The 26,310-nt window shown below is 45.4% G+C and overlaps 1 protein-coding gene across 1 annotated transcript in view; it reads left to right on the top strand.

The window, feature by feature from the left end:
* VPS26A (VPS26 retromer complex component A) overlaps window positions 1-26,310 on the top strand; it is a 66,531-nt gene that overhangs the window by 24,416 nt on the left and 15,805 nt on the right. Inside the window, exons 4-7 of the mRNA XM_073548170.1 lie at window positions 2,073-2,229; window positions 2,389-2,553; window positions 12,594-12,700; window positions 21,862-21,930. Of these exons, the coding sequence (XP_073404271.1) occupies window positions 2,073-2,229; window positions 2,389-2,553; window positions 12,594-12,700; window positions 21,862-21,930 (498 nt within the window). The remainder of the gene's footprint in view (window positions 1-2,072; window positions 2,230-2,388; window positions 2,554-12,593; window positions 12,701-21,861; window positions 21,931-26,310) is intronic.

Raw genomic sequence — 26,310 nt, 5'->3', positions numbered from 1 at the left:
TTACCCGCGGTTTTACCTGCGTTTCCGCGGGAAAAAACCCGCAGGTGAATCCGCAGCGTGTGCACTTACCCTAAAAGTCAGAAAGTTGCCATTTCAAATACCTTTAGTTTTGTGCCATATCTGTGATCTGCTTTTTTTCTACGAAATTAAACAACTGAATGAACATCCTCCAAGGCCAGTGATTCCATAATTTTTGCCAGGGGCTGTATATGTTTTTGTAATAAATTAGAGTGCAATAGTGACTTGGCAGTAAAAAAAAAAAGAAAGAAAAGGTCTATTACATAGTTCACATCATTTTGCATTTTAGTTTTCTGTAAATTTTAAAAATTAAAAAAAAATAAGGCGTAAGGATATTTTGTGGCACCTGCATGCAAAGTCTCATGTAAGCAGGAAGTGTAGTATTTGCCCATAGCAATTCATTAGGTTCCAGTTTTAGTTCGGTGCTGTTTGAGACCTAGTTTTAGTGCCCTCAGCTAATATTATCTGGATTTTAACCAGTCACTGTTCACATGAGATGCAGATTTCCAAATGCTGACACAGTGTTGACATATAAGAGGCAGTAAGAAGTGGAGCCAGTTTACAGTGAAACACACTGATGGGGAAAGTCTTGATAAATTTGCCATACTTTACAACATTTTTCTCTTTTTGCACCAAAAAGTTGACACTTGCTCTTAATCTGCCAACCCATGTCCCCATTTGTAAACTCTTTATATAAAAGTATTTAATGAGGCACAAAATCTGTCTAAAATCACTGTGGCATGTACACCAGAATTCTGCTGCATTAGTAATATCTCCCCTTAGTACCTTATTTGCTTGGGCCTTGTCAATGCATAGATTCCCCGTGGCAGCCTTGTAGAGTAAATTTGAGTGTCTGAAAGAGATGAGTGACATTTGGGAGGTCAACACATCGTGCAAGTCGGGTTACTCTGAATTCACTCACCAAATATAGTGGTGTTGGACCTCCGCTGATCACGAGAACCAGGTCCCGTTTCCCCCTTGTGAATGGAGCAGTAGTGTGGGTATGTGAGCTACCTCCAATCAGTTCACTATAGTAATTCTTAATTGTAGTATTTGGCTTTACACTTGATAAAGGCGCTGGTGCGGCGTTGAAACACGTTTTTGATTAATTGATTTACTCCAGCATCCCACCTGTGTGTTCATCCAACTGGATCCAAACTCTTGAAAATGGCACACATTTCATACATTTTGCTCAAAATCAAAAATCCTTTTTTTTTTTTCCCCCTTTTGGGGAACCTTTCACATCAGATAACAGTATTAACCAGCTTATATAGGGTTATTCTGAAGATTAGAAGGGTACCGAACCACATTACTGAAAGCAAGGCTACCATGAGAGAGCAATCTGGTTCTCCCAGGATCCGCCGGCTATCAGCAATAAAGGTGAGCTGGCGCAGATAAAGTCACCGATCACAACACTGAGCAGTGGCATTTGGGCATGTCTTGGCAATTTGACTTGGTTTGTCAAAGTGTGGCAGCTTGGTTGTGGCCGCTGGTCACACTGCTGTGTGCAGTGACTGTAGTCGTGCTGGCACACCTGTGTGACTGAAAGCCGGCGGCTCCTGGGAGCAATACATTTCATTTTCTCCCAGGTGCTGTTATTTCAGTACTGAGGCTGGACACCTTCATAATGCTGTTACCCAACAGATTAACCTTGTATCTGCAGGATTATGGCGTTATCTGACCTGACATGGTCCCCTCGTGCATCAAAAAGAGGTGAAATTGTCATCTGGGTCACACTTTCTGCAAAAAAAAAAAAAAATTCAGACATAATTAAAATCACTCCAGGGTAGACTGGAATACATTCTCACAAAAAATGTTGTCACTTTTAAATATTGTGATTTGATGAATTGATTGAAAACATCTGGAATCTCCGAACCCCATCCACTTCTGTGCACATGAAACGATAAAACAGATATACATAAAATAGACTTTTTACCTTCCTTTTTTTGCCCATTTTTAAAAAAGCGCAAATGCAATAATTGTGTCTTGTATTTTTGTTATCTGTAGTGAAATCTGTTTTATTGAAAATTTTTTATTTTTTTTTATTTTTATAGAGCTGTTCAATGATAAAAGCAATACACATGAGTTTGTAAACCTTGTTAAAGAACTAGCCCTGCCTGGGGAGCTGACACAAAGCAGAAGTTATGATTTTGAGTTCATGCAAGTGGAGAAGCCTTATGAGTCTTACATAGGTTCAAATGTAAGATTAAGGTGCGTGTTGTAACTTACAATGTCATTAGGTGACCACAACGCTTGTGCATGTATGTATGTACTAGATTATTTCCCTGGAAACCCTTCTTTTTCAGGGAAAAGTCTCCCCTCTGGAGGGTATGATATCTCTACTGATCCTTCATATTGAATGTGTTACAGGTATTTCTTAAAGGTGACCATAGTGAGACGTCTGTCCGATCTGATAAAGGAATATGACCTCATTGTTCACCAGCTTGCCACATATCCAGATGTCAATAACTCTATCAAAATGGAAGTTGGGATAGAAGACTGCTTACACATAGAGTTTGAATATAACAAATCTAAGTGAGTGATTTACTTTAATGTCTTGTATATCAAGAATCTACTGTAACTTTTGTTTATTTAGTCACCTATTTAGTGGTGACTAAGCCCCCCAAAACTTTACATTCTGTGTAGAATTTTCAGTTTCTGCATCATGCTCGACAAAAGTTAAAAAACTGGGTGAGTGTACACTAAGAGTGTGCCCATCAACTGTTGGGGCTGTCCACTACTTTTACATTAATGAACCATCTTGGAGATAGGTCATATTATGAGATTGGTGGGAGTATGACACCCCAACAATTGGGTGTTCCCAGTGCCAGCCGGATGTGATCGGTTGCGGAGCTGTGGCCGGGTATTGCACATTCGTCCATATTTAAATGAATGGGAGTGGATCAGCATCATCCAGCTGCGGCCCTATGTAGCACAATGCTGTGCAACTCCGCAAGTGATCACACCCGGCTGGAACAGCTGATAGGTGGGGTTGTTGGATGGCCTGATATTATGACCTTAAGGCAGTCTAAATCTGAGCCAAATTTAAGTGGGGTATGCTTTGTAATAAATTTGGCACAATTTGCCCCAATGATCTCTAAATTTTTTTGTGTTCTAAAAGTCATGTAATGAATGTTAAAATTTTAAATGATTGATTTAAAAGGGTTTGTTTTTTTTTCCTCTCCCTTCTCATAAACTGTGCCAATTGTGACCATCGGTTTTGTTTCATATTGCAATGTGGACCCATTGAAATGAATGCAGCTGAGGTACACAACCCATGGTCAGAGGTGGCATGGTTTCTGAAAGCCAAACGGCCACGTTTTTCTCATTTTGGATAAACAACTTCGAGTTTTTATTTTATTTTTCATGTGTGTGAATATTCAGTAAATCTATATGTGAAGGAAAAAAGCCATGGATCCAGATTTACTACTTTATCTACTGAGGCGCTCTTAGATCTTGGTTTGCTTTGGCATTGAACGCTGTATATAGTCAGAAGCGGCGAAGCTTTGGCTAAGGAAAGGCCGGCTGTAGTGTTGTTTTGATACTGATAACTATTCCACAAATATACCTGCTCCTATCACCACTTCATTTCTCCAGAAATGTTTCCATACATATGTTTGTCTCTCAATAGCTGTTGATATGTTCATCAAGTTTTCTAGAGCTGCACTTAATATACTGCTTGTGGTGACGACTCCTGTATTGGAACCTTACTGTAATTTAGTGTGGGATTAATAAGCCTCAATGGCTCTCATCATATTAATATGGCTTAGAAATTTCATTGTGGACATCTGGACAGGGCTATTCCAGCAGATGACCACATACTGGCTAGGATATGCCTTCCATTGTTGATCATGAGGGTAGAACTACAGGGAGCCACACTAATAAAGAATACCTGAGCACTCAGTGGTTAGCATTGCAGCGCTGGGGTCCTGGGTTCAAATTCCACCAAGGACAACATCTGCAAGGAGTTTGTATAGAACCCCCGTGTTGGCTTGGGTTTCCTCCGGGTTCTCCGGTTTCCTCCCATATTCCAAAGACATACTGATAGGGAATTTAGATTGTGAGGCCCAATGGGGACAGTAATGATAATGTATGTAAAGGGCTACGGAATAAGATGGCGCTATATAAGCAAAGTATTCTGTCCTCGGGGCCTGTGGCTGCAAATATGGCTCTGAGATGCTGGATCCCTTCAACTTACTTACAAATGGCGACGATCGCAGATAGCTCAACTCAGCTGCCGGCACACATGTTATGAAGAATCCAGAAGAGACTTTGATTTCTTTAAGAATTCTTGTTGAATGCATACAAACAGCAGAAGGTAAAGACTTTCTTCAGACAGGCTCAAAACACATGTGCTTCTAATGAAGCCAAGATGGAGAATGAGACACAGGGGGAAGAAGGAAGTGACATCACACCCAGAAGAGGGAGACAGAAGGGACAAACTTGATGGAAAGGGAGGATTTCAGCTATGCAAAACACAGGAAAACATAGCAATAATAAACAATATGAGAGACTGCAATACAGCATGTAAAATGCACAGGACAGTCTGTAAAATGTCTTTCATGGGACATAACACTCCCCGGCTGAAATCTATAGATTTCATAATTTTTATGATGTCCTCTGGATTTGTCACTGTAGACCTGAAAAACAAATGGAAAACAAGCATGCAAGTAATAACAGTTGTAGTCCAATTGGCATGGTCCAATCTTCAGTTGGAGGCATGAAGTCCTCAACAGCGGAATAGACTGAGTCCAAACAAAAACCCATTTTCAGATTGGGAAGCCGCAACATGCAAACACTTCCACCAACCCAATAATCCACTGGAGGAAGTTCAATTGTTCGAATGTTCCAACACAGCTGGAGGAATACGTGGAGGTAGGCTCCTCGCCGTGAGCTGTGTCCACAAACATGACTTTCATGTGATGTCCTCCTTTGGAAAAAGTAACACAATCTCAATGACTGGACGGAAGAAAATACGAGTTGAACCGCCTTTCGTAACCTTGACTTCTACCTTACGGATCTTCCCGTCATCGCTTGGTGTAACATTAGTAATAAGACCCATTGGCCAGATGTTGCGATGAGCTTCTTTATCTTTAAGGAGGACGAGGTCTCCCTCTTAGAGATTATGTTTTGCAGTCTGCCATTTGTGATGGCTTTGAAGCAAGTGCAAGAATTTGGTTTTCCAGCAATGCCAAAAGGCATTGGACAAGTGTTGTACCAGTTTCCACTGATGTCTGTAAAGGTCTCCCGTCCACAAACTTCCCTGGAGGGATTACGGCAGCTCCAACCTTCTGAGTAGGAAGTGTAGCAGGAGTAAGGATCATTGGTGCATCAGGGTCTGATGTTACTGGTACTGCTTTGCTGTCTGTGTAGAAGGTAAATTAATCAATAGCAATGTCCATTTCGTCCTTTATAGCTTCAGCTAACTCCACTGCCAGAACGGCGGCACAAAGTTCGAGTCTTGGAACAGAGTGAGTAGGTTTCGGGGTTAGTTTTGCCTTACCGAGGATGAATCCACAATGCACCTTGTCACCTTCTTCCAAAGCCTTCAGGTAGGCTACGGCAGCTATAGCCTCTGTAGAAGCGTCGGAGAAAATGTGAACTTCTCTTCTGATGGTGGCTGAAAGGGTGCCTGGGGAATAACAACGTGGGACTTGGAATTGATCTAAGACCTTCAGATACTTCTTCCACGCATCCCACCTTTGTTGTTTCTGGGACGGTAGCGGAGTGTCCCAATCCGTACTCTCGGCGGTCATGTGTCTCAACAGTATCTTGCCTTGAATGGTGATGGGTGCAATAAACCCAAGAGGATCATAGATGCTGTTCACAACAGATAGGACTCCTCGTTTAGTGAAAGGTTTATCGCAAGCTGACACCTGGAAACTGAACGTGTCCTGCTTAATATCCCAAAGCAGACCGAGGCTGTGTTGCGTGGGAGGAACATCAGAACCCAGAACAAGATCCCTTACACCAGCATTGTGATCCTCAGATGGAAATGCTTTCATTACCTTTTCACTGTTGGAGATGATTTTGTGGACTCTAAGGTTTGCTGTTGACAGCATTTCCTGAGTCCTAGAGAGCAGATCGATAGTCTCTTCACTTGTGGGAAGAGACTTAAGCCCATCATCTACGTAGAAGTTTCTTTCCACAAATAGACGAGCATCAGACCCATACTCTCGATCACCTTCCCGTGCTGTCCATCTTAGTCCACTGCAGACGAGATGGCCACTGCAGGCGAGGGGCTGTTGCCGAAGACGTGCACCTTGATCCTGTAGTCTGTGACCTTGTTGCGGACGTCGTTGTCTTTGTGCCATAGGAATCTGAGGTAGTTTCTGCTCTCTTCTCTCACGTTAAAGCAATGAAACATTTGTTGAATGTCGGCCATTACTGCGACAGATTCTTGTCTGAAGCCAATCAGTACTCCTATAAGGCTGTTTAGATTAAGCCGAATGAGGAGCAGGCTATTTAGGGAGATACCTTCTTACTGAGCACTGGAGTCGAACACCACTCTAATTTGGTCATGTTTGCGAGGATGGTAGACACCAAAGGATGGAAGATACCAGCATTCTTCACCTTCTTTTAGCGGGGGTGCGGGTTCCGCGTGACCTCTATCGAAGATATTCTGCTTGAAGTCGACAATGTTTCTCCATCTCTGGCCTTCTCTTTAAGGTGCGTTGTAGGGATGAAAACCTTGCCGTTGCTTGTTGCAGATTATCAGGTAGCCTTGTTCTTGGAGAACGAAAAGGTAAAGGTGCTACCCAGCTATTTGAATCGTCTTTGGCGAATTCCTTTTCCATAATCTTTATAAAGTCTTTGTCCTCCCTTGCAGGTGCTAGCTAGCTGGTTGTCTTCTCTTGTAGAGTTGAACACTGTTGACCCGAGGTCATCATGACGGGACAGGAATATGTTTGCGTCATCAGAGGTTTCTTTCTTCCACTTGTTGTCGCTTATCTTTCACCCAGTAATGATGTGGGCATGGTTGAAAGTACTTGCTGCGACCATTTGGTAGGACGTGAGTCTTAAATGAGGAAATCCTCGTGGGTCTCTTCATCTTTTCTATACAGACATTTCCTATGATAACCCAGCCTAGGTCTAAGCGTTGAGCAAAGGGAGCGTCGTGTGGCCCGTTGATTTGCTGACGTACCTTGTGTAGTCACAGAATGTCTCTGCCAAGCAGGATCAGGATGTTTGTGCTGTTGTCGAGAGCTGGTATCTTGCCTGCCAAAGTCTTTAGATGAGGGTGATGGAGTGCAGCCTCTGGAGTTGGAATTTCCTCTGTTGGACGGTATCTGGTTGCACTCGACCAGAGTGGGTAAGGGTATCTCCACATTGTTCTCAAGAGAAGACACCATGAGTCCTTTGGCTCTTCTCCCAGAGACCACCATAACACCGCTGCAGGTACCTAGGGTGTAGGGGTGGGAGTTTTCCCTTTAAGTCAAACATGTCAAAGAGTTCTGACCTTGCAAGTGATCGGTTGCTCTGATCGTCCAGGATAACATACTCTTGCGGTTTTCTCTGGTCGACTCTTGAGATACACGTTCACCAGGCATATCTTCGCACATGACTTGTCCCAGAGGCCTTCTCCGCAGACTTCTGTGCATGAAGAAGATATTGAGATAGAACTCACTGTTTGAACAGCATCCTCCCTACCTTGCCATGTGGTGGGGGAAGGTGTAAGCTGTGTAGTGTTAGGTTGGGATGGATGGAGCGCTTGCACATGCTCCTCACTGTCACACTCCAAAGACTTAATAGATATTTTGCAGTCCTTAGCAAAGTGTTCAGTAGAAGCGCAGCACCTGTAACATATCCCAAAGTTTTTCAGAAGCTCTTTGCGTTCCTGGAGTGGTTTCTTTCTGAAGCCGATGCATTTCTTTAAGGGATGAGGTTTCTTGTGAATGGGACACATACGATTAGGATTCTCAATCTTCTCACCTTTGTTACTCTTATCTTGTGATACTGTAGGTGTGGGAAGAACATCCGTCTTGTTGACTGACATTGGAGCTCAGCGGTTCCTGTAGTTAAAGGGGTTGTCCAGGCTTTTCACATAATCTCAATACATATCTGGGCTGCAGAATTTTGACAATAAGTAATTTACTTTCTGTCACTAGTTTGCACGGTTTTCTAGATATTCTGAACAGAACGTCCAAGGGGGGGGTGTTATGGCATTGAAATGAGAACTAGTCGTAACCACCTACTCTACTCCAAACATGCCCTCTATAGCAACAACCCCACCCTCCATAGCTACAGGCCCTCCCGGTCCACATGAAGCAGCCCTCATCACACAGTAATGAATTCTTCCCCTCCAGCAGCCTCAGAGCAGAGAGCTGCTCCTCCCCCAGACACACACTGAACAGTTATCTATGGAAAGTGAATCTAGTGAGGAGGAGGGAAAAATGTCCTGTATTCTAATCTGCACAGGGGATGGCAGTCACTGATGTAATCTGTTGTGTGACAAAGCCTCTGCTGAGTGAATGAGACAGCTCTGTGTCACTGATGTCTTCACACAGCAGCAGATTTGGTGCAGTGTATGTGTGAAGCTCCAGTGACCAGCACAAACTGCACCAGCACTCATCTTTATCATCATTCCAGCATTGGAAAGAACACAGCAGTGATCCTGTATTTGTGAAAGCAGCACAATACATACATACACCCCCCAACACTTCACACTGTTACAGCTGCTGATTGGACAGGCTGCTCCCATCAGTATTTGTGGCATTAGAGACACAGTGCTCACACATACACTGCACCAAATCTGCTGCTGTGTGAAGACATCAGTGACACAGAGCTGTCTCATTCACACAGCAGAGGCTTTGTCACACAATGGATTACATCAGTGACTGCCATCCCCTGTGCAGATTAGAATACAGGACGATCTTCCCTCCTCCTCACTGGTTTCACTTTCCATAGATATAGATAACTGTGCGTGTCTGGGGGAGGAGCAGCTCTCTGCACTGAGGCTGCTAGAGGGGGAGGATTTGTTACACTGTGAGGAGGGCTGCTTCATGTGGACAGGGAGGGCCTGTAGCTATGGAGGGTGGGGTTGTTGCTATAGAGGGCATGTTTGGAGTAGAGTAGGAGGTTGCGACTAGTTCTCATTTCAATGCCATAACACCCCCCCCCCCCCCACCCTTGGACGTTCTGTTCAGAATATCTAGAAAACCGTGCAAACTAGTGACAGAAAGTAAATTGCTTATTGTCATAATTCTGCAGCCCAGATATGTACTGAGATTATGTGAAAAGCCCGGACAACCCCTTTAAGACGTGGATTCTCGTGTTTAGGAGATGAAGCAGGGTCGCTGTGTTCTCCATAGGAAAAACTTGGATCAGTCTTGCACTCTGCAATATTTTCTATGAACTCGCAGAAGTAGGCTAATGGAGGGAAGGAGATTCGGTTTTTCCCTTTTGTATTTTGAGCCAAGCATGGCCCACTTATTTTGGATATTGGACGGCAGCTTGGAAACTATTAGGTTTACCCCGTGAGCAGTGTCCTGGTAGCTGAGGCCAGACAGGTACGGGTCTCCTTTGGCCAGCTGAAGCTCTAACAGGAGGTTGCTGAGCTCTTGGAACCTTGTACTGTCCTTATTAGATACCTTTGGAAAATCCTCTAGTCGCTTGAACAGGGCCTTTTCTGTGGCCTCAGGACTGCCATAGCTTCTTTCTAGCCTCTTCCATGTAGCGGTGAGACCCGCAAAGGGATTACTGGTGTGGACATATTTAAGTCTCTTGACCCGATCCGTGGATTGTAGCCCAAGCCACTTAATTAGCAGGTCTAGCTCTTCAGCGGTGATGCCGAGGTCACTGATTGTGGTTTTAAAGGTGCACTTCCAACCCCTGTAGTTCTCAGGTTTATCGTCAAACTTTGTAAGACCGGTCTTAGTTAGATCACACCGAATCATGTACCTTGCAAGGCTGGTCATATCAGCATTCTCCGATTTTGGAAGGACCGTTGCTGGCTGGATAGCATTGTTCCTACAGTCTGTGCTTTGACCTGGGAATGCAGGTACATATGGGGCATCGTAGGCATTCAGTCCATTAATTGGCTTAATGAGCTTAGTTTCTGCCACACATGGGACTGGAATTGTGTGACTGACTGGAGTGTGGTGACTTGCCTGCATATTGGCCTGCACGTATGTTTCTGTGTATAAGATTTGGTGAGGTGCAGGATTCCGGTACATTTCGGTGCACAGAGGAGGATCAGGATGCAAGGTTGGCAGCGTATTGTACTGACCTCGGGTGCAGGTTCGGGTAAACACTCTGTGTCCTGTTGTCTCAGGGGAGCATCTATGCGGTCAGGAAGGATTGCAGGAGCAGGGGTAGCGCTGTATTGGCTTCGTACATAGTCTCTAGTACGCTTAAGAGGGTCTTCAGTATCAAGATCACTTAAACTGATGCTGTCTCTTTGGCTCCCACTGATGGCTTGTTCCAGGACCTTTAACCTCGCCATGGCTATGACGTGTTCACGTTCCTTCTCTAGGGCCTGTATTCTGTGCACTGCTTCGGATGCCTCTATTTTCATCTCAGTTTCCTTTTAAGTGAAGGCAGCTTGTATTTTAGTGGCCTCGGCTTCTGCACGTGCTTTTACGAGCTGTTCGCTGAGGGTTGAAGATTTTGAGGAGCTTGACTTAGATGATCGCTTTGCCTGTCTGGCTGAGCCAGAAATGCAAGATGACATCTCGGCTATTAGCGCGATTCTTTCCTCTGTCTTGGCTTTTATGTCGCGCACCATGCTTTCTCTCTGAGTTAAGTTGTTGGAAAGCTTGTAGCTCTTTGCAGGGAACTGACAGATTTAAGGCCCCGTCACACTAAGCGACTCACCAGCGATCCCGACACCGATATGAAGGTGTCAGGATCGCTGGTAAATCGCTATGTGATCGCTGGTGAGCTGTCACACAGACAGCTTCACCAGCGATCAGCACAGCGATGCCGAGTGCCCGGCATCGCTGGCTATCGCTGTAGAAAATAGTATCAAAATAAAAAATATAGTTATTCTCACCTTCCGACGTCCCGTTTAGCCATCCCGCCTCTCTCCACGCTCCGGTCCCAGTGATCCTTTGCAAGAATGACCGCGAGATGTCACGGTCACGCGGGATAACAAAGTCTTGCGGTCATTCATGCAAAGGATCACTGGGACCGGAGCGTGGAGAGAGGCCGGATGGCTGAACGGGACATCGGAAGGTGAGAATAACTATATTTTTTATTTAATTTTTTTACACCTGATCGCTGGTCTCCCGCCTGTCACACACAGCGATGTGTGCTGGCCAGCGGGAGACCAGCGACTAAAGAAATGTCCAGAGGTTTCTTCCAGCGATCAGCGATACCGGCAGGGGGGCCGCTCACTGATCGCTGTCACACACAGCGATCTCGCTGGTGAGATCGCTGTTACGTCACAAAAGTTGTGACTCAGCAGCGATCTCGCTACCGAGATTGCTTAGTGAGACGGGGCCTTAAGTCTCTTTAACACTGAGATATACTGATCTGCTATTTTTGCATAAAGTTGATAATCTGAACACAGTTGTGCAAAGGTTCCCTCTGGAGGTCGGAGAGAAGCAGGCTGAGACAGGCAGTCTGTGACTCATCAGTTTTTGCCATAGCTCTGCTGTAGCACGGAGAAGATCATGTTTACTGGATTGTAGATTCTCCCTTACTTTCCATGTGGGCTTTGTGGGACATCTAGCCTTCTCACTAAATGGAGGATCAAGTTCTTTGCACTCTTCCTCTGACAATAGGTCTGGCAGAGACCGTGTAGTCATTCCTTCAGCCATCCTGATTCACAGGGAGAAGGGGAGCTGTATAGTCTTTTATGCTGAGAGCGGGTGCTCTGCAGGAAGTTCTGTAGCTTTATAGAAGCTGTGGGCTTTACAGATGAATCTGGAAAGTCTTTTTTACTATTCTGTCCCCGGGGCCTGTGGCTACAAATATGGCTCTGTGAGATGCTGATTCTCTTCGCCTTACTTACAATTGGTGACGATCGCAGATAGCTCAACTCAGCTGCCGGCACACATGTTATGAAGAATCCAGAAGAGACTTGGATTTCTTTAAGAATTCTTGTTGAATGCATACAAACAGCAGCAGCAGGTAAAAAAGACTTTCTTCAGACAGGCTGAAAGCGCATGTGCTTCTAATGAAGCCAAGATGGAGAATGAGACCCGGGGAAGAAGGAAGTGACATCACACCCACAAGAGGGAGACAGAAGGGACAAACTTGATGGAAAGGGAGGATTTCGGCTATGCAAACACAGGAACACATAGCAACAATAAAACAACATGAGAGACTGCAATACAGCATGTAAAATGCACAGGACTGGATTGTGTAAAATGTCTCATTCATGGGACATAACACAAAGCATAATAAATACCTAAATGGCAAGTATTCATGTCATTGTTGAGATTCCCAGCTATCAGACCCCCAGAAATCTGCATAGCCTAGTGATAAATCATGACTTGTTACACTCAAGCGCATTTTAATCTGTTTTTCTTTTGATTCTTGAAAAAAAGACCTATTTGGCACATTGTCATAAAAAATTCTGGTTTATAAAAGTATTTCTTTTTTCCTTTCTTTTTTTTTATTATTTCTAGGTACCACTTAAAAGACGTAATTGTTGGAAAAATTTACTTCCTACTGGTCAGAATAAAAATTCAGCACATGGAATTGCAGCTGATTAAAAAGGAAATAACTGGAATAGGTAAAATGTATTTCCTCTTGTTATACGATCTCCCAAGTGAACCCATTGTAAGCAGACCGCTGTTTTTTCTCTTTTCTGCTGACTGACAGGCTAAATATCGATTTTTTTTTTTTCCCTTCACCCATGACAGCACCACCTGAGAGAGGGATCCGCCCCGCCAGGACAGGAACCTACTGAGACATAAGGGGCGGCACCTCTCCCCCGCTTCAGTTGGGTTCCTGTCCTGGAAGGAATCCCACTGTGGCGGTGCCTGTCATGGGCGAAGAGAAAGATAAAGACCCAGGCCCGTCCCGGCGCGGGAAGAACAGGTAGCTTACCTGTAGCGCCGGCCGTCGGGTCCTGGAAGCGCAGTCCCCGGGGTCCCTGGGGCTCCGGGTTCGTGCGGGCGTGGATGGGATCCCGGTGGCTCCGGGAAGCCCCCACCGCGCCGCCCTCCCCTCGCGCACGCCGCATCTCGATCCCCGTGGTAGGGGAGAGACGCTGGCGTCTTCCGGCCGCTGACGTCAGCGGCGCTTGGAATGCTGGGTGCGCCGGCTGACGTCAGCAGAAGGCGACGGTGTAATGGCGCCGGGTGCGACGCCGGCCGGCTTTCTGAAGCGCTGGGCCGGCGGTCGCAGGGGGGAGGGGAGGAAGACGCTCACCAGGCGGAGGCATGCAATTTAAAAGGGGAAAGACAGCTGTAGATCGGCGGTGCAAGATGGAGTCCGAGCAGGAACGTTCAGCGTCCCTGCCTCCCTCACAGCCCTCTGGCAGAAAGCATGGAAGCCATTCAAGCAGCAGTCGCCCCAGCCGCAGGTCGGGGCACTCCTCAAGGTCCAAAGAGCGCGGGTCAGGTGCTCCGACGCAGCCTCCAAATCCGGTACCCTTGATTACGGGTGGTGAGTGATCTTCGTGAATGTCAGCAGTATATTAATAGGGGGTTTTTCTATTGTATGCTTCACCCTGTAGGAAAGGCCCAGAAAAGCAGGAAGCAAGAAGAACAATAGGGATTGTGCTATATGTAAATCTCCCCTAGCAAGAGACTGGCAAAAAGACCTCTGTGCTTCGTGCATTCAGCGGACTATGGCGGAGGAAGCGCCTAGTTTCGCAGCCAATCTAATATCTGCCCTCAGGTCAGAAATGGAAGGCTCAATTAAGTCCTTATTGAAAAAAGGGAAAAAAAGCAGGAAGGATTTCCCTAGTTCCCCCTCAGATTCCGCATCAGTATCATCTCAGGCGGAAAAATCATCCTCCTCAGACTCCTCAGATAGTGACACAGCGGGTAAGCCATGTTTCCCTGTAGAAGATACAGATGCCCTCCTAAAGGCCATTAGAACCACAATGGGCCTACAGGAAGAAAGGGCGGCTAAAACCCTAGAGGACGTCATGTTTGGGGGGCTTCAGGAGAGGAAAAAACGAACCTTTCCAGTAAACGTGAAAATCCAGGCGCTTATTGAGAAGGAGTGGAAAAAGCCTGAAAAATCGGGGGCCCTTCCATCCGCCTCTAAGAGACGATACCCCTTTGAATACAAGGATACGGAAATATGGGACAAAGTCCCAAAAATAGATGCAGCGGTGTCCAGGTCTTCCAAAAGGTCGGCCCTGCCCTTGGAAGACGCAGGGGTTCTTAGAGACCCGCTAGACAAAAAAGCGGACTCATATTTGAGGCACGCATGGGAAGCGACAGCAGGAGGTCTTAAGCCGGCGATAGCGGGCACCTGCACGGCACGCTCCCTCATGATCTGGCTGCAGCAGTTAGAAGAGAAGCTGGCGTCAAGGGTCCCAAGAGAGAAGATCTTATCAGACATGTATCTCTTGCACGGGGCAGCGGCTTTTCTGGCAGATACCTCGGCGGACTCTATGCGATTGACAGTCAGAGCAGCGTCACTATCAAATGCTGCTAGACGCGCGTTATGGCTTAAGGGCTGTCCGGGTGACCTTCAGTCCAAGGCCAAATTGTGCTCTCTCCCCTGCGATGGCCGATTCCTGTTCGGCAAGAACTTGGACGATATTCTGGAGAAAGCAGGCGATAAGAAAAAAGGCTTCCCCAGATTCCCTATGGATCAGAGGAGACAGCCCTTTCGGAGGGGGAGATTCAATAGAGGGCGTCCTCCCGCTGACAGAAGAAGATGGGAGGATAAAAAGAAGAAAGAATCAGGGTTTATGTTTGGTGGAGGCACCTCCACCTCCAAAAAGTCACCACAGTGACGCCAGTATTCCAGTAGGAGCGAGATTGGCACTCTTTTTCCAGGCCTGGGAAAAGATCTCCTCCAACACCTGGATTCTGAGCATCCTAAAAGAAGGCCTGAAAATCCCCTTTATTCGTCAGCCAAAATCCGTGGTCGTCATCACACCTATCAGGAAGATGACCGAAGAACAACTGGCCTTAGAAACAGAAATCCTGAGCCTGATAGACAAGCGGGTACTGTCCGAGGTGCCACGCTTACAGGAAGGAAAGGGGTTTTATTCACCCCTTTTCCTAATAAAAAAACCGGATCAGTCGTTCAGGACAATCATAAATCTCAGACGCCTCAATCTATGGATAAAGAACCCGACCTTCAAGATGGAATCAGTAACTACGGCAGTGAAGCTGCTACATCAAGATTGCTTCATGGCCGTAGTCGATTTAAAGGATGCGTATTACCACATCCCTATCCATCCAGATTACCAGAAATACCTGAGGGTAGCGCTTTATATTCAGGGCACACTAAGGCACTTTCAGTTCAGGGCTCTTCCGTTTGGCATATCCATAGCCCCGAGGGTCTTCACCAAGGTCATAGCGGAAGTGACAGCCTTTCTCCGGATTCACGATACGGTCATAATACCATACCTGGACGATTTTCTTATAGTGGGCAGTTCAGAGGACCACTGTACAGCACAGCTGACTCAGGTGATCAACACCTTGCAAGAGTTAGGGTGGATAGTCAATTTCAAAAAATCAAAATTACAACCCCTAAAGAAACAGACCTTCCTAGGATTTATACTGGACTCAGAAAGGCAAGAGTGTCTGCTCCCAGAGTCCAAGATAGAGAAGGTGCAAAATCTGTCCTTGGCGGGCCGAAACCAACCATGTATGACATTAAGAAAAGCAATGTCCCTGCTAGGTACCCTAACATCCTGTATTCCGGCGGTCAGGTGGGCTCAGTTTCACACCCGGCAACTCCAGGGGGAGATACTAAGAGCACAAAGATCGCTAAGAGGGCGTTTGGAAGGAAAGCTGGAGCTTTCCTTAAAAACCAGAGACTCTCTCAACTGGTGGTTGAACGAGACAAATCTGACCTTAGGAATACCATGGGACAGACAGGCGACAGATATAATTTTAACAGATGCAAGCTCCTCGGGGTGGGGGGCACACTAAGGGGCCTCATAGGTCAGGGTTCCTGGACACCTCAAGAAAGGAAGGCATCCTCCAACCTGAGAGAACTGTGGGAAGTGGGCAAGGCCCTAAACCACTTCATTCCGCTACTCCAGGGTCGAGATGTACGCATCATGTCAGACAACAAGGTAGCAGTGGCATACATCAACCACCAAGGAGGGACAAGATCACACTCCTTAATGGAAGCAGCAACAGACATTCTGAGCAGTGCAGAGGATCACCTACACTCCGTGACAGCCCTACACATAAAAGGGGCAGAAAACATAGAGGCAGATTTCCTGAGTCGCAATACCCTGAGGCAAGGAGAATGGGCGCTAAACCGATCCATTTTTCAAAAGTTAATTCAGCTTTGGGGGGAACCGGTGATAGACCTCTTTGCAAACAAGCACAACAGGCAAACAGAAAGGTTCTGCTCTCTAAACCCAAGGGAAAACCCATGGGCAGTGGACTCATTGCACATCCAGTGGAACTTCAGACTGGCTTACGCGTTCCCCCCAGTAGCTCTGATCCCGACTGTGGTAAGAAAAATCAGAAACGATCAAGCCAGGGTGATTCTAATAGCTCCATTTTGGCCAAAAAGGCCCTGGTTCGCTCTGCTACGGAAGATGTCCCTCTCCGATCCTTGGGTTCTGCCAGAAATCCCGGACCTACTAGTTCAGGGTCCAATATTGCACGCTCAGGTCAAAGGATTCCATCTGACGGCGTGGAATTTGAAAGGTCGCTTTTAATAGATAGGGGGTTCTCCCCTGGGCTGGTGGCCACTCTGCTAAAAAGCAGGAAACCGGTGACTACTAACATCTACGGCAGAACATGGGATAAGTTCCTACAGTTCTTGGGTAAGCCGTTAGGGAAAGAACCCCCGATTAGTGACATCCTAGAGTTCTTACAATCTGGGTTGCAGATGGGGTTAGCAGTAAACACACTTAAGGTTCAGGTGTCGGCACTAGGGGCGCTCTACAATTGCAAACTGGCATCAGATAGGTGGATAGCCAGATTTATTAAATCCTGCCATAGAGCTAGGCCTATTCCAATACCTAGAATAGCCCCCTGGGATTTAAACCTGGTGTTAGAAGCCCTTACAAAAGAACCGTATGAGCCATTACATCAGCTACCCCTAAAGTTTTTGACCCTAAAAACGATCCTGTTAGTAGCCCTCATATCAGCCCGCAGGATAAGCGACTTACAGGCTCTCTCAGTAAATCCTCCTTATACGCAAGTCTTTCAGGATAGGGTAGTGTTAAGAACAGACCCCAGTTATTTGCCCAAGGTAGTGTCAGATTTCCATCGGGGTCAGGAAATTGTTCTTCCATCCTTTTGCGAAAATCCAAAAAATCTGGGGGAGGAAAAATTCCATAGTCTGGATGTTAAAAGAGCTCTTGTAGAATATATATCTGCCACTAGCCAGTGGAGGAGGTCACAGTCCCTATTCGTAGCTTTTCAGGGTGCCAGGAAAGGCTATGGGGTTTCAAAAGGGACTATTGCTAGATGGATCAGGGAAGCCATTAGTGTAGCCTATTCAGCTAGTGGTATCCCGATTCCTGACGGCATCAAGGCTCATTCCACCAGAGCCGTGGCGACCTCCTGGGCTGAAAAGGCAGAGGTATCAATCGAACAAATTTGTAAGGCCGCTACCTGGGCCTCACCTTCAACCTTCTTTAAGCACTATAGATTAAATCTATCCTCCTCTGCTGACTTAACCTTTGGTAGAAGGGTGCTGCAAGCGGTGGTCCCTCCCTAAGGTGTTTCGAAGTCTCCAAAAATCTCTCAGGTGGTGCTGTCATGGGTGAAGGGAAAACCACCATGGTTACTTACCGGTAGCCGGTTTTTCCGGAACCCATGACAGCACCCGTACATTCCCCCCCTTTTTTCACTGTATGGTGTGCACAATTAGTAGGGTGTTTTGAGTGTTGTGGTGTTGGATTAAACATGTAACTAAGTCCTCTCAATGCTCTGTAACCCAACTGAAGCGGGGGAGAGGTGCCGCCCCTTATGTCTCAGTAGGTTCCTGTCCTGGCGGGGCGGATCCCTCTCTCAGGTGGTGCTGTCATGGGTTCCGGAAAAACCGGCTACCGGTAAGTAACCATGGTGGTATGTACATCGTCATCATTGGGGGGAAAAGGTTTTAGGAGTCCCATGGGAGAAAACAAAATTAACCCCTTCACCCCCAAGGATGGTTTGTACGTTCATGACTGGGCCAATTTTTACAATTCTGACCACTGTCCCTTTATGAGGTCATAACTCTGGAACGCTTCCATGGATCCCGGTGATTCTGACATTTTCTCGTGACATATTGTACTTCATGTTAGTAGTAAAATTTAATTCAAATAACTTGCGTTTATTTGTGAAAAAAAAACGGAAATTTGGCGAAAATTTTGAACATTTCGCAATTTTCCAAATTTGAATTTTTATGCCCTTAAATCACAGAGATACGGCACACAAAAAACTTAAGAAATAACATTTCCCACATGTTTACTTTACATCAGCACAATTTTGGAACCAACATTTTTTTTTGTTAGGAAGTTATAAGAGTTAAAAATTGACCAGCAATTTCTCATTTTTGCAACACCATTTTATTTTTACGGACCACATCACATTTGAAGCCACTTTGAGGGGTCTATATGATAGAAAATACCCAAAAGGGACACCATTCTAAAAACTCCACCCCTTAAGGTGCTCAAAACCACATTCAAGAAGTTTATTAACCCTTTAGGTGCGTCACAGGAATTTTTTGAATATTTATAAAAAAAATTGAACATCTAACTTTTTTCCACAAAAAAATACTTCAGGTTCAATTTTTTTTATTTTACCAAGGGTAACAGGAGAAATTGGACTGCAAAAGTTATTGTGCAATTTGTCCTGAGTACGCTGATACCTGATATGTGGAGGGGAACCACTGTTTCGGCGCATGGCAGAGCTCAGAAGGGAAGGAGCGCCGTTTGACTTTTTCAATGCAAAATTGGCTGGAATTCAGATCGGACGCCATGTCGCGTTTGGCGAGCCCCTGATGTACCTAAACAGTGGAAACCTCCCACAAATGACACCATTTTGGAAACTAGACCCCCTAAGGAACTTATCTAGATATGTGGTGAGAACTTTGAACCCACAAGGGCTCCACAAAAATGATCTTTTCACCCCCAATTTTTATTTTCCCAAGGGTAACAGGACCCTAAAAGTTATTGTGCAATTTGTCCTGAGTACGCTGATACCCCACATGTGGGGGTAAACCACTATTTGGGCACATGGCAGAGCTCGGAAGGGAAGCAGCGCCATTTGACGTTTTTGGCTGGAATTGAGATCGGACACCATGTCGCGATTGGAAAACCCCTGATGTACCAAAACAGTTGATACCCCCCACAAATGACCCTATTTTGGAAACTAGACCCCCAAGGAACTTATCTAGATGTGTGGTGAGCACTTTGAACCCCCAAGGGCTTCACAGAAGTTTATAATGCCCGGGCATGAAAATAAAAAAATCGTATTTTTTGCCACAAACATGATCAATTAGTCCCCAATTTTTTTATTTTCCCAAGGGTAACAGGAGAAATTGGACCCCAAAAGTTGTTTTGCAATTTGTCCTGAATAGGCTGTGATACCCTACATGTGGGGGTAAAACACTGTTTGGGCGCATGGCAGAGCTTGGAAGGGAAGGAGCACCATTTGACTTTTTCAACTCAGAATTGGCTGGAATTGAGATCAGACGCCATGTTGCATTTGGAGAGCACCTGATGTGCCCAAACGGTGGAAACCCCCAATTCTAACTCCAACCCTAACCCCAACACACCCCTAACCTTAATCTCAGCCCTAATCCTAGCCCTGGCCCTAACCCTAATGGGAAAATAAAAATTAAATGCATTTTCTTTTAATTTTATTTTCCCTAACTAAGGGGGTGATAACGGGGGGTTTGATTTACTATTTATGGCGGTTTTTATGTTTGGCAGCTGTCAAACGCTAAGACGCTTTTTATTGTAAAAATAGTTTTTGCATCACCACATATTGAGAGCTATAATTTTTCCGTATTTTGACCCACCGAGTCACGTGTGGTCTTATTTTTTGCGGGACGAGTTGACGTTTTTATTGGTACCATTTTCGGGCACGTGACTTTTTTTATCGCTTTTTATTCCAATTTTTGGGACACTGAACAAAAACCAGCGTTTCATGAATTTCTTTTGGGGGGGGCGTTTACACCGTTCCGCGTGCGGTAAAATTGATAAAGCAGTTTTATTCTTCGGGTCAGTACGGTTACAGCAATACCTCATTTAGGTCATTTTTTTTGTTTTGTCGGTTTTATGCAATGAAAACTATTTTTTATATAAAAAATAATTATTTTTGCATCGCCTTATTCTGCGAGCTATAACTTTTTTATTTTTTTGCTGATGATGCTGTATGGCAGCTCGTTTTTTGCGGGACAAGATGACGTTTTCAGCGGTACCATGGTTATTTATATGCGTCTTTTTGATCGCGCGTTATTGCACTTTGTTTGGCGGTATGATAATTCATTATTTTTTGCTTCGTTTTTTATTTAAGGGGTTAACTAATGGGACAGTTTTATAGGTCAAAAAATGGATTTATTGGGGGAATTTTTTTTTTTTTTTCTAATTTATTTGGCTTTTTTTTTTTTTCTTAAATTATTTTAATTCTTTTTTTTTTTATTAACTTTATTACATAGTCCCAGGTGGGACATCACTGTCACATCACAGATCGCTGTGACAGATCAGCGATCTGTCACAGGCACTGCTGCAGACTTCCTCATGCCTGCGCTTTGCAGGCACTGAGGAAGTCAGCTCCCTGCAGGCCCCCGAAGGCCCCTGTCGCCATCTTGGATTCGGGGGCCTGCGGGGAAGGAGCCCCCCGCAGCAGCGCTGCACATTGCGCTGCTGTGGGGGGCTCAGGGAAGCACGGAGGGTGCCCCCTCCCTGCCGATGCTTCCCTTTAACCCCCGGTACACCGCGATCATGTTTGATCGCGGTGTGCAAGGGGTTAACGTGTCGGGGGCGGTCCGTGACCGCCCCTGACACATTGTGCCGGGTGTCAGCTGTGATAATCAGCTGACACCCGGCCGCGATCAGCGGCGCTCACCATGTGGGTGCCGCTGATCGCGCTAAACGTACTATCCCGTCCATGGGCATAGGGGCCCGGGTCCCATGGACGGGATAGTACATCTGATGTCAGAAAGGGGTTAAGCTCTGATGCTTGATACTGTCTTAAAGGGAATTTCTCATGAGCTTTATAGTCACCACTCATTACATTGCTGGCTAGGCTAATAAAAGACGAGTACAATCACATCATATCCTGGCTGCAAATGGATTTTTCCATTGCTGGGAAAATCTCTGTGGGTGTTGTGATACCAGCCAAATGTACTGAACCTCTGCCAGCAACACCAGTATGGCTGAATGGTGTCTACATTGCTACTGCTATCAAGGACACTGGCGTGAAGTTGCTAGGCAGGGAATAGTTTGGGAGATTGGGGCACTCACCTGGAATAGGCCAGTACGCCATGCTCTTGCAGACTCATTAATAATCTTTTTTTTTTTTTTTTTTTTTTTTCCAGTGATTGGGTATCTATTTGCAGCCAGGGAGCTATGTGTCTTCCACCACTCTATCGAGCAATGTCATTGGTTTGGTGATTTAAAAGCCTGTGATGCAATCCTTTTTAATTAAACTATTGAAGTGCATTAGTAAAATGTTTAAATTTGCTCATGATGCCATAAGTAGGTTATTATGTGATGTTAATAGTAAAGGGATCGCTGACAAATATCTACCTGTTATGCACCATTCCTTCAAAAATAAATACATTCTTGTTTCCCAGGACCCAGTACCACAACTGAAACCGAGACTGTTGCAAAATATGAAATTATGGATGGAGCTCCAGTAAAAGGTAATATATTTTAGAAATACTCTGGCACCTATCACCAGTCTGTAGCTGCCTGTTTTATTTAGAGGTTCTTCGGAATAGAAAAAAAAAGGATAACTAAAAGGAAATATCATTATATATTCCTATATACATTTAATTAGAAAATCACAATTGTTTTGTATAGACAGGTATTTGCTATGAAATGAAATTGTTCACCGCCTTGGTTCACTGAGAGAAACCTGTCCTACATTGTTAGTACAGAAGCCTGTGCAGTAGGAACTCTGCCCTCCTATATGTATAGGACAATGCGCTCCACAAATGGCACTAGAGATACCAGTTGTACTGAGGGAAGTGGCTGCTCACACTGCTGTCCACCCTGTCTATCTGATCTAATGCTAGAGATACCAGGGGTGCTGAGGTAAGAGGCAGCTGATGACACTGCTTTCTAGCATGTCTACCTGTTATAATACTGGATATACCAAGGATACTGATCGAAGTGACTGCACACACTGCTTTTCCAGCATGTCTACCTGATTCTAATACTGGACATACCAGGGGTACTGAGCGAAGTGACTGCTCACACTGCTGTGTCCACCATGTCTATCTGAATAACAATAAGTGTCGGTGGCAGCAATTTTTATTCTATAGTAAACACCTCTCCAGATTTGCTAATTACATGTATTTAAGAAAAGCGTGGGCAGCCTCAAATTTTTTTTTTTTTTTTTTTTTTTTTTTTAAATGAATTACACTGATCAGCAAAATTCAGGACTGATCTTCCGGGGTATGGGGATCCTGGTATACAGAGCTGGATCCCATAATCCTCCTTGGCCTTCCTTTGATGTGAGAGCTCTAGATTATTTCTTTTTAAAGCCCCACCGATTCCATGGTACTGTACGAGAAGGGGTTACATATAAAATATATACCGTATTACAGTCAAAAAACTACAATGACAGACTGGTGCAGAGTTGAGATGACCCTGTCCTTGCGGGCTTACATTCTACAGGATGGTGGGGGGGATTGCAGCCAGGGCTGTGGAGTCGGAGCCGATGCTCATTTTGGTGGAGTCGGTATAAAATGGACCGACTCCTAAAATATATAATAAATTGGGTACAGTAGTTCAATGCAGAATGTGCTGTTTTTCATAGGAATTTGGGAAAGTTATGAAATGTCCTATAAATGGCTGTTCTATTCCTGATCTAAAGCTACATTCACACACAGCGTTTTTTGAGGATACGGTTTTCAGCTGCAAAAGCAGATCAGCTTTTAAAAAACTGCATCACCTGAAAGGTTTTTGAGCTCATAGCTAATGTTTTCAATAGCAAAAGCAGATTAGAAATCTGCTCCATCTATCCATTTATCCATATCTTATCTGCACCAATAAGAATTTTTAAGTCGGGTAGCACACAGACTAACACTCCTTCCTTTTTTTTTTTTTTTTAAGCACCAGTCAGGTACACCTCATAGCTTCCCAAAAGGACGCCCGAGACAGGCATTGCTCGTCTTCAGTAACACATCAACATCAATTGATAGTTGGAATAAATAGACTGCATTCATCACCACATCATCTTAAGGTGCAGGCTTTATTTTCAAGTGTAGGGGTGTGCAGTATGAGGTTCTGCAGCAGCTGAGGTGTGCAGTATGAGGTTCTGCAGAACAGTATGAGGTTCTGCTCCCCCCCCCCCCCTAGGATTGATCCTGGCAACGCCCATGGTGTGAATCTAGCCTGAGGATCTAGGCTTGGTCTTAGCTGAGATAAGTCAGTGCTGCACTCCAGCACCAGTGAAGCTCCTCCTCTACAGACAAGGGAACAAAGTAAACATACTCAGAAAGAAGGAGGCCTGCACTCATCTCAGAAGAATTGCTAGAGTGAACAGGATAACAAGATTAAGGTAATTACTTCTTAAAGCATATTTAAACTTTCAATAAACTGTGCATAAATCAATAGTCCAGTATACTGTATGTTCTCTCTGTATGCTTGATGCTTGTTTATTTTTTCTTTGAGCTCATATACTTTTGGGAAGCTAGCTTTTATACAATATACATGCAATATACAGAGAAAATACAGTTAACAGGATTGATGAGGACTTATATGATGACTTGTATAGGTATAGAAGCCAAAACATCAAGTTATTTGTCAACTGTACTATTGATTTATGCAAAGTTTGTTTTATTTCTATCTAAAATTATAGACTGGGGAAAGTATGTATTTGATACACTGTCAATTCCCACCTACTAAGAATAGAGAGGTCTGAAATTTTTAATCATAGGTACACTTCAACTGAGAGAAACAGAATCTACAGGAAATGTCTGACCTCTGTAATTGCAAACAAAGGTTTCTGTACCAAATATTAAGTTGTTTTTCTATTGTATCAAATACGTATTTCATGCAATAAAATGCATATTATTTAAATCATACAATGTGATTTTCTGGATTTTTTTTAGTCTCTCTCTCACAGGTGAAGTGTACAATTGCAGACCTCTCCATTCTTTTTTAGGTGGGAAAACTTTTAAAATTGTCAGTGTATCAAATTCGTTTCTTTATCGCCTTATTGGGGGACACAGAATACCATGGGTGTATGCTGCTGCTGCTGCTAGGAGGCTGACACTATGCAAAACAAGAAAATTAGCTCCTCCCCGGCAGTATACACCCACCGACAGGCACTAGGCACCTCACTTTCACTTTCGCCGCTCTCAGCGCGCTCCCTCCTCCTTCTGAGCGCGCTCTCTGTCGCGCTTTTTCTAGCCCATCACAGGGCTCCTTTCTCTTTGGCCTGGCCAGCCCTCCGACTCGCCGTCCCCCCCCCCCCCCCCCCCCGCTGCTCTTATCCAATCGCGGCTCAGCCGCTAAGCTCCGCCCCCAACTTCCATCATCAAGCATTTCCTGGGTTTTCACTCCTCTTCCTGCGCTGCTTGGGGGATACTTCGGCGTTTCTGCTGCTCGCCTGAATCTCGGTAGGCTCTGCTCTGAGGCTGGAATTAGCTCTCCTCGGCAGTTCTTCCCTAATTCCTTCGGCCATTCAGCGCAGTTTACTTATGCCCAACCCTTCAGGGGATCTCTGCTTCAGGCCCACCGCTACCCATTACACCAGTCCGCGCGGTAAAAAGAAGTGGGCATCGGGTCAGTCGTCTCCCTTCTGCCCATCCTGCAGTCCTTCAACTATGTCTGCATCTCAGGAGCACACGAGTCCCTGCCTGTGGACACTCCACCCCTCCCCGGAGTGGGCCGTTGTAATGTCTCAGTCAGTATCTGACTTGACAAAAGTTTCTCAGTCGCTGGTCCAGGTCTTAGAACGATTACCTTAGCTATCTACAGCCACCTGTGCTCCGACCGCCTCTCAGAGTGAGTCGTCCGCACCTGATCGCGACCTTCAGAGAGACAGACAGGGCAGGAGTTCTAGGAAGCGAGCTTTATCTACTTCATCCCTTCCTCGGATGACGACCTTAAGTCTGGTGATGACTCTCAATTGGGATCTAGTTCAGAAGCAGACAGCGTTTCTAAAACACGGGACATGGTTGATAGTCTCATTTCGGCTATCTTCCAAACCTTTAAAATTAAGTAAGATAAGGCTCCCCCTCAGGAATGCTCTGTTCTCTTTAAACGAGCAAGGACTCCATCTCGAACCTTTCCCAATCACAAAGAGTTCGATACTACCTTGCCCAAACACTGGGAGCTCCCGGAGCAACGTTTCTCAGTCCGCAAGTACTTAGACGTGCTGTAACCCTTTGATGCAGACCTGCTCACAAAGTGGACTAAGGCTCCCGAGGTGGATCCCCCAGTTTCCCGGATAGCCTCAAAAACGGTTCTATCCCTTCTAGATGGGGCATCGCTCAAAGATCCTACTGACAGGCATATTGAATCTCTGGCTAAGTCTATCTTTGAGGCATCCGGCGCCTCCCTCTGCCTTATTTTCGCATCCGCCTGGGTGGCGAAAGTAATTTCCGCTTGGGCAAAAATTCTTCGCGGGGGCGTCTTAGCGACAGCTCCTCAAGACGAGTTGGCAGATCTAGCATATCAGATTAACCATGCGGTAAAATATCTTTTAGCCGCCTCCTTGGACGCGGCCGACTGCGTAGCAATTGCTAACAGCATCATAGTAGCTATACGCCGAGTCCTTTGGCTAAAGTCGTGGAATGCGGATACTACTTCAAAAAAGTCGCTTACTAATCTTCCATTCCAGGGCTCTAGGCTCTTCGGAGCCAAGCGGGATCAGATAATCTCCGATGCCACGGGTGGTAAAAGCACCTCTCGCCCCCAGTCTCGACCATAACGTTTTTTTCAACAAAAAGGGTTTTCGGCCATTCCAGGCCCTTTCATCCCTTCTCTTCCACGGAAAGATCTGCCCAGCAAGATTGTCAGTCCACCACCAGGGAGCGGGAGCAGAAAAAACCTTCTTACAAACCTGC

Source organism: Dendrobates tinctorius, unplaced genomic scaffold (assembly GCF_039654945.1).
Source record: "Dendrobates tinctorius isolate UK_male_01 unplaced genomic scaffold, ASM3965494v1 ptg000156l, whole genome shotgun sequence".
In the NCBI taxonomy this organism is placed as follows: domain Eukaryota; kingdom Metazoa; phylum Chordata; class Amphibia; order Anura; family Dendrobatidae; genus Dendrobates; species Dendrobates tinctorius.
Note: the sequence above shows the minus strand (reverse complement) of the source record. Positions and strands in the feature narration are given on the sequence as shown.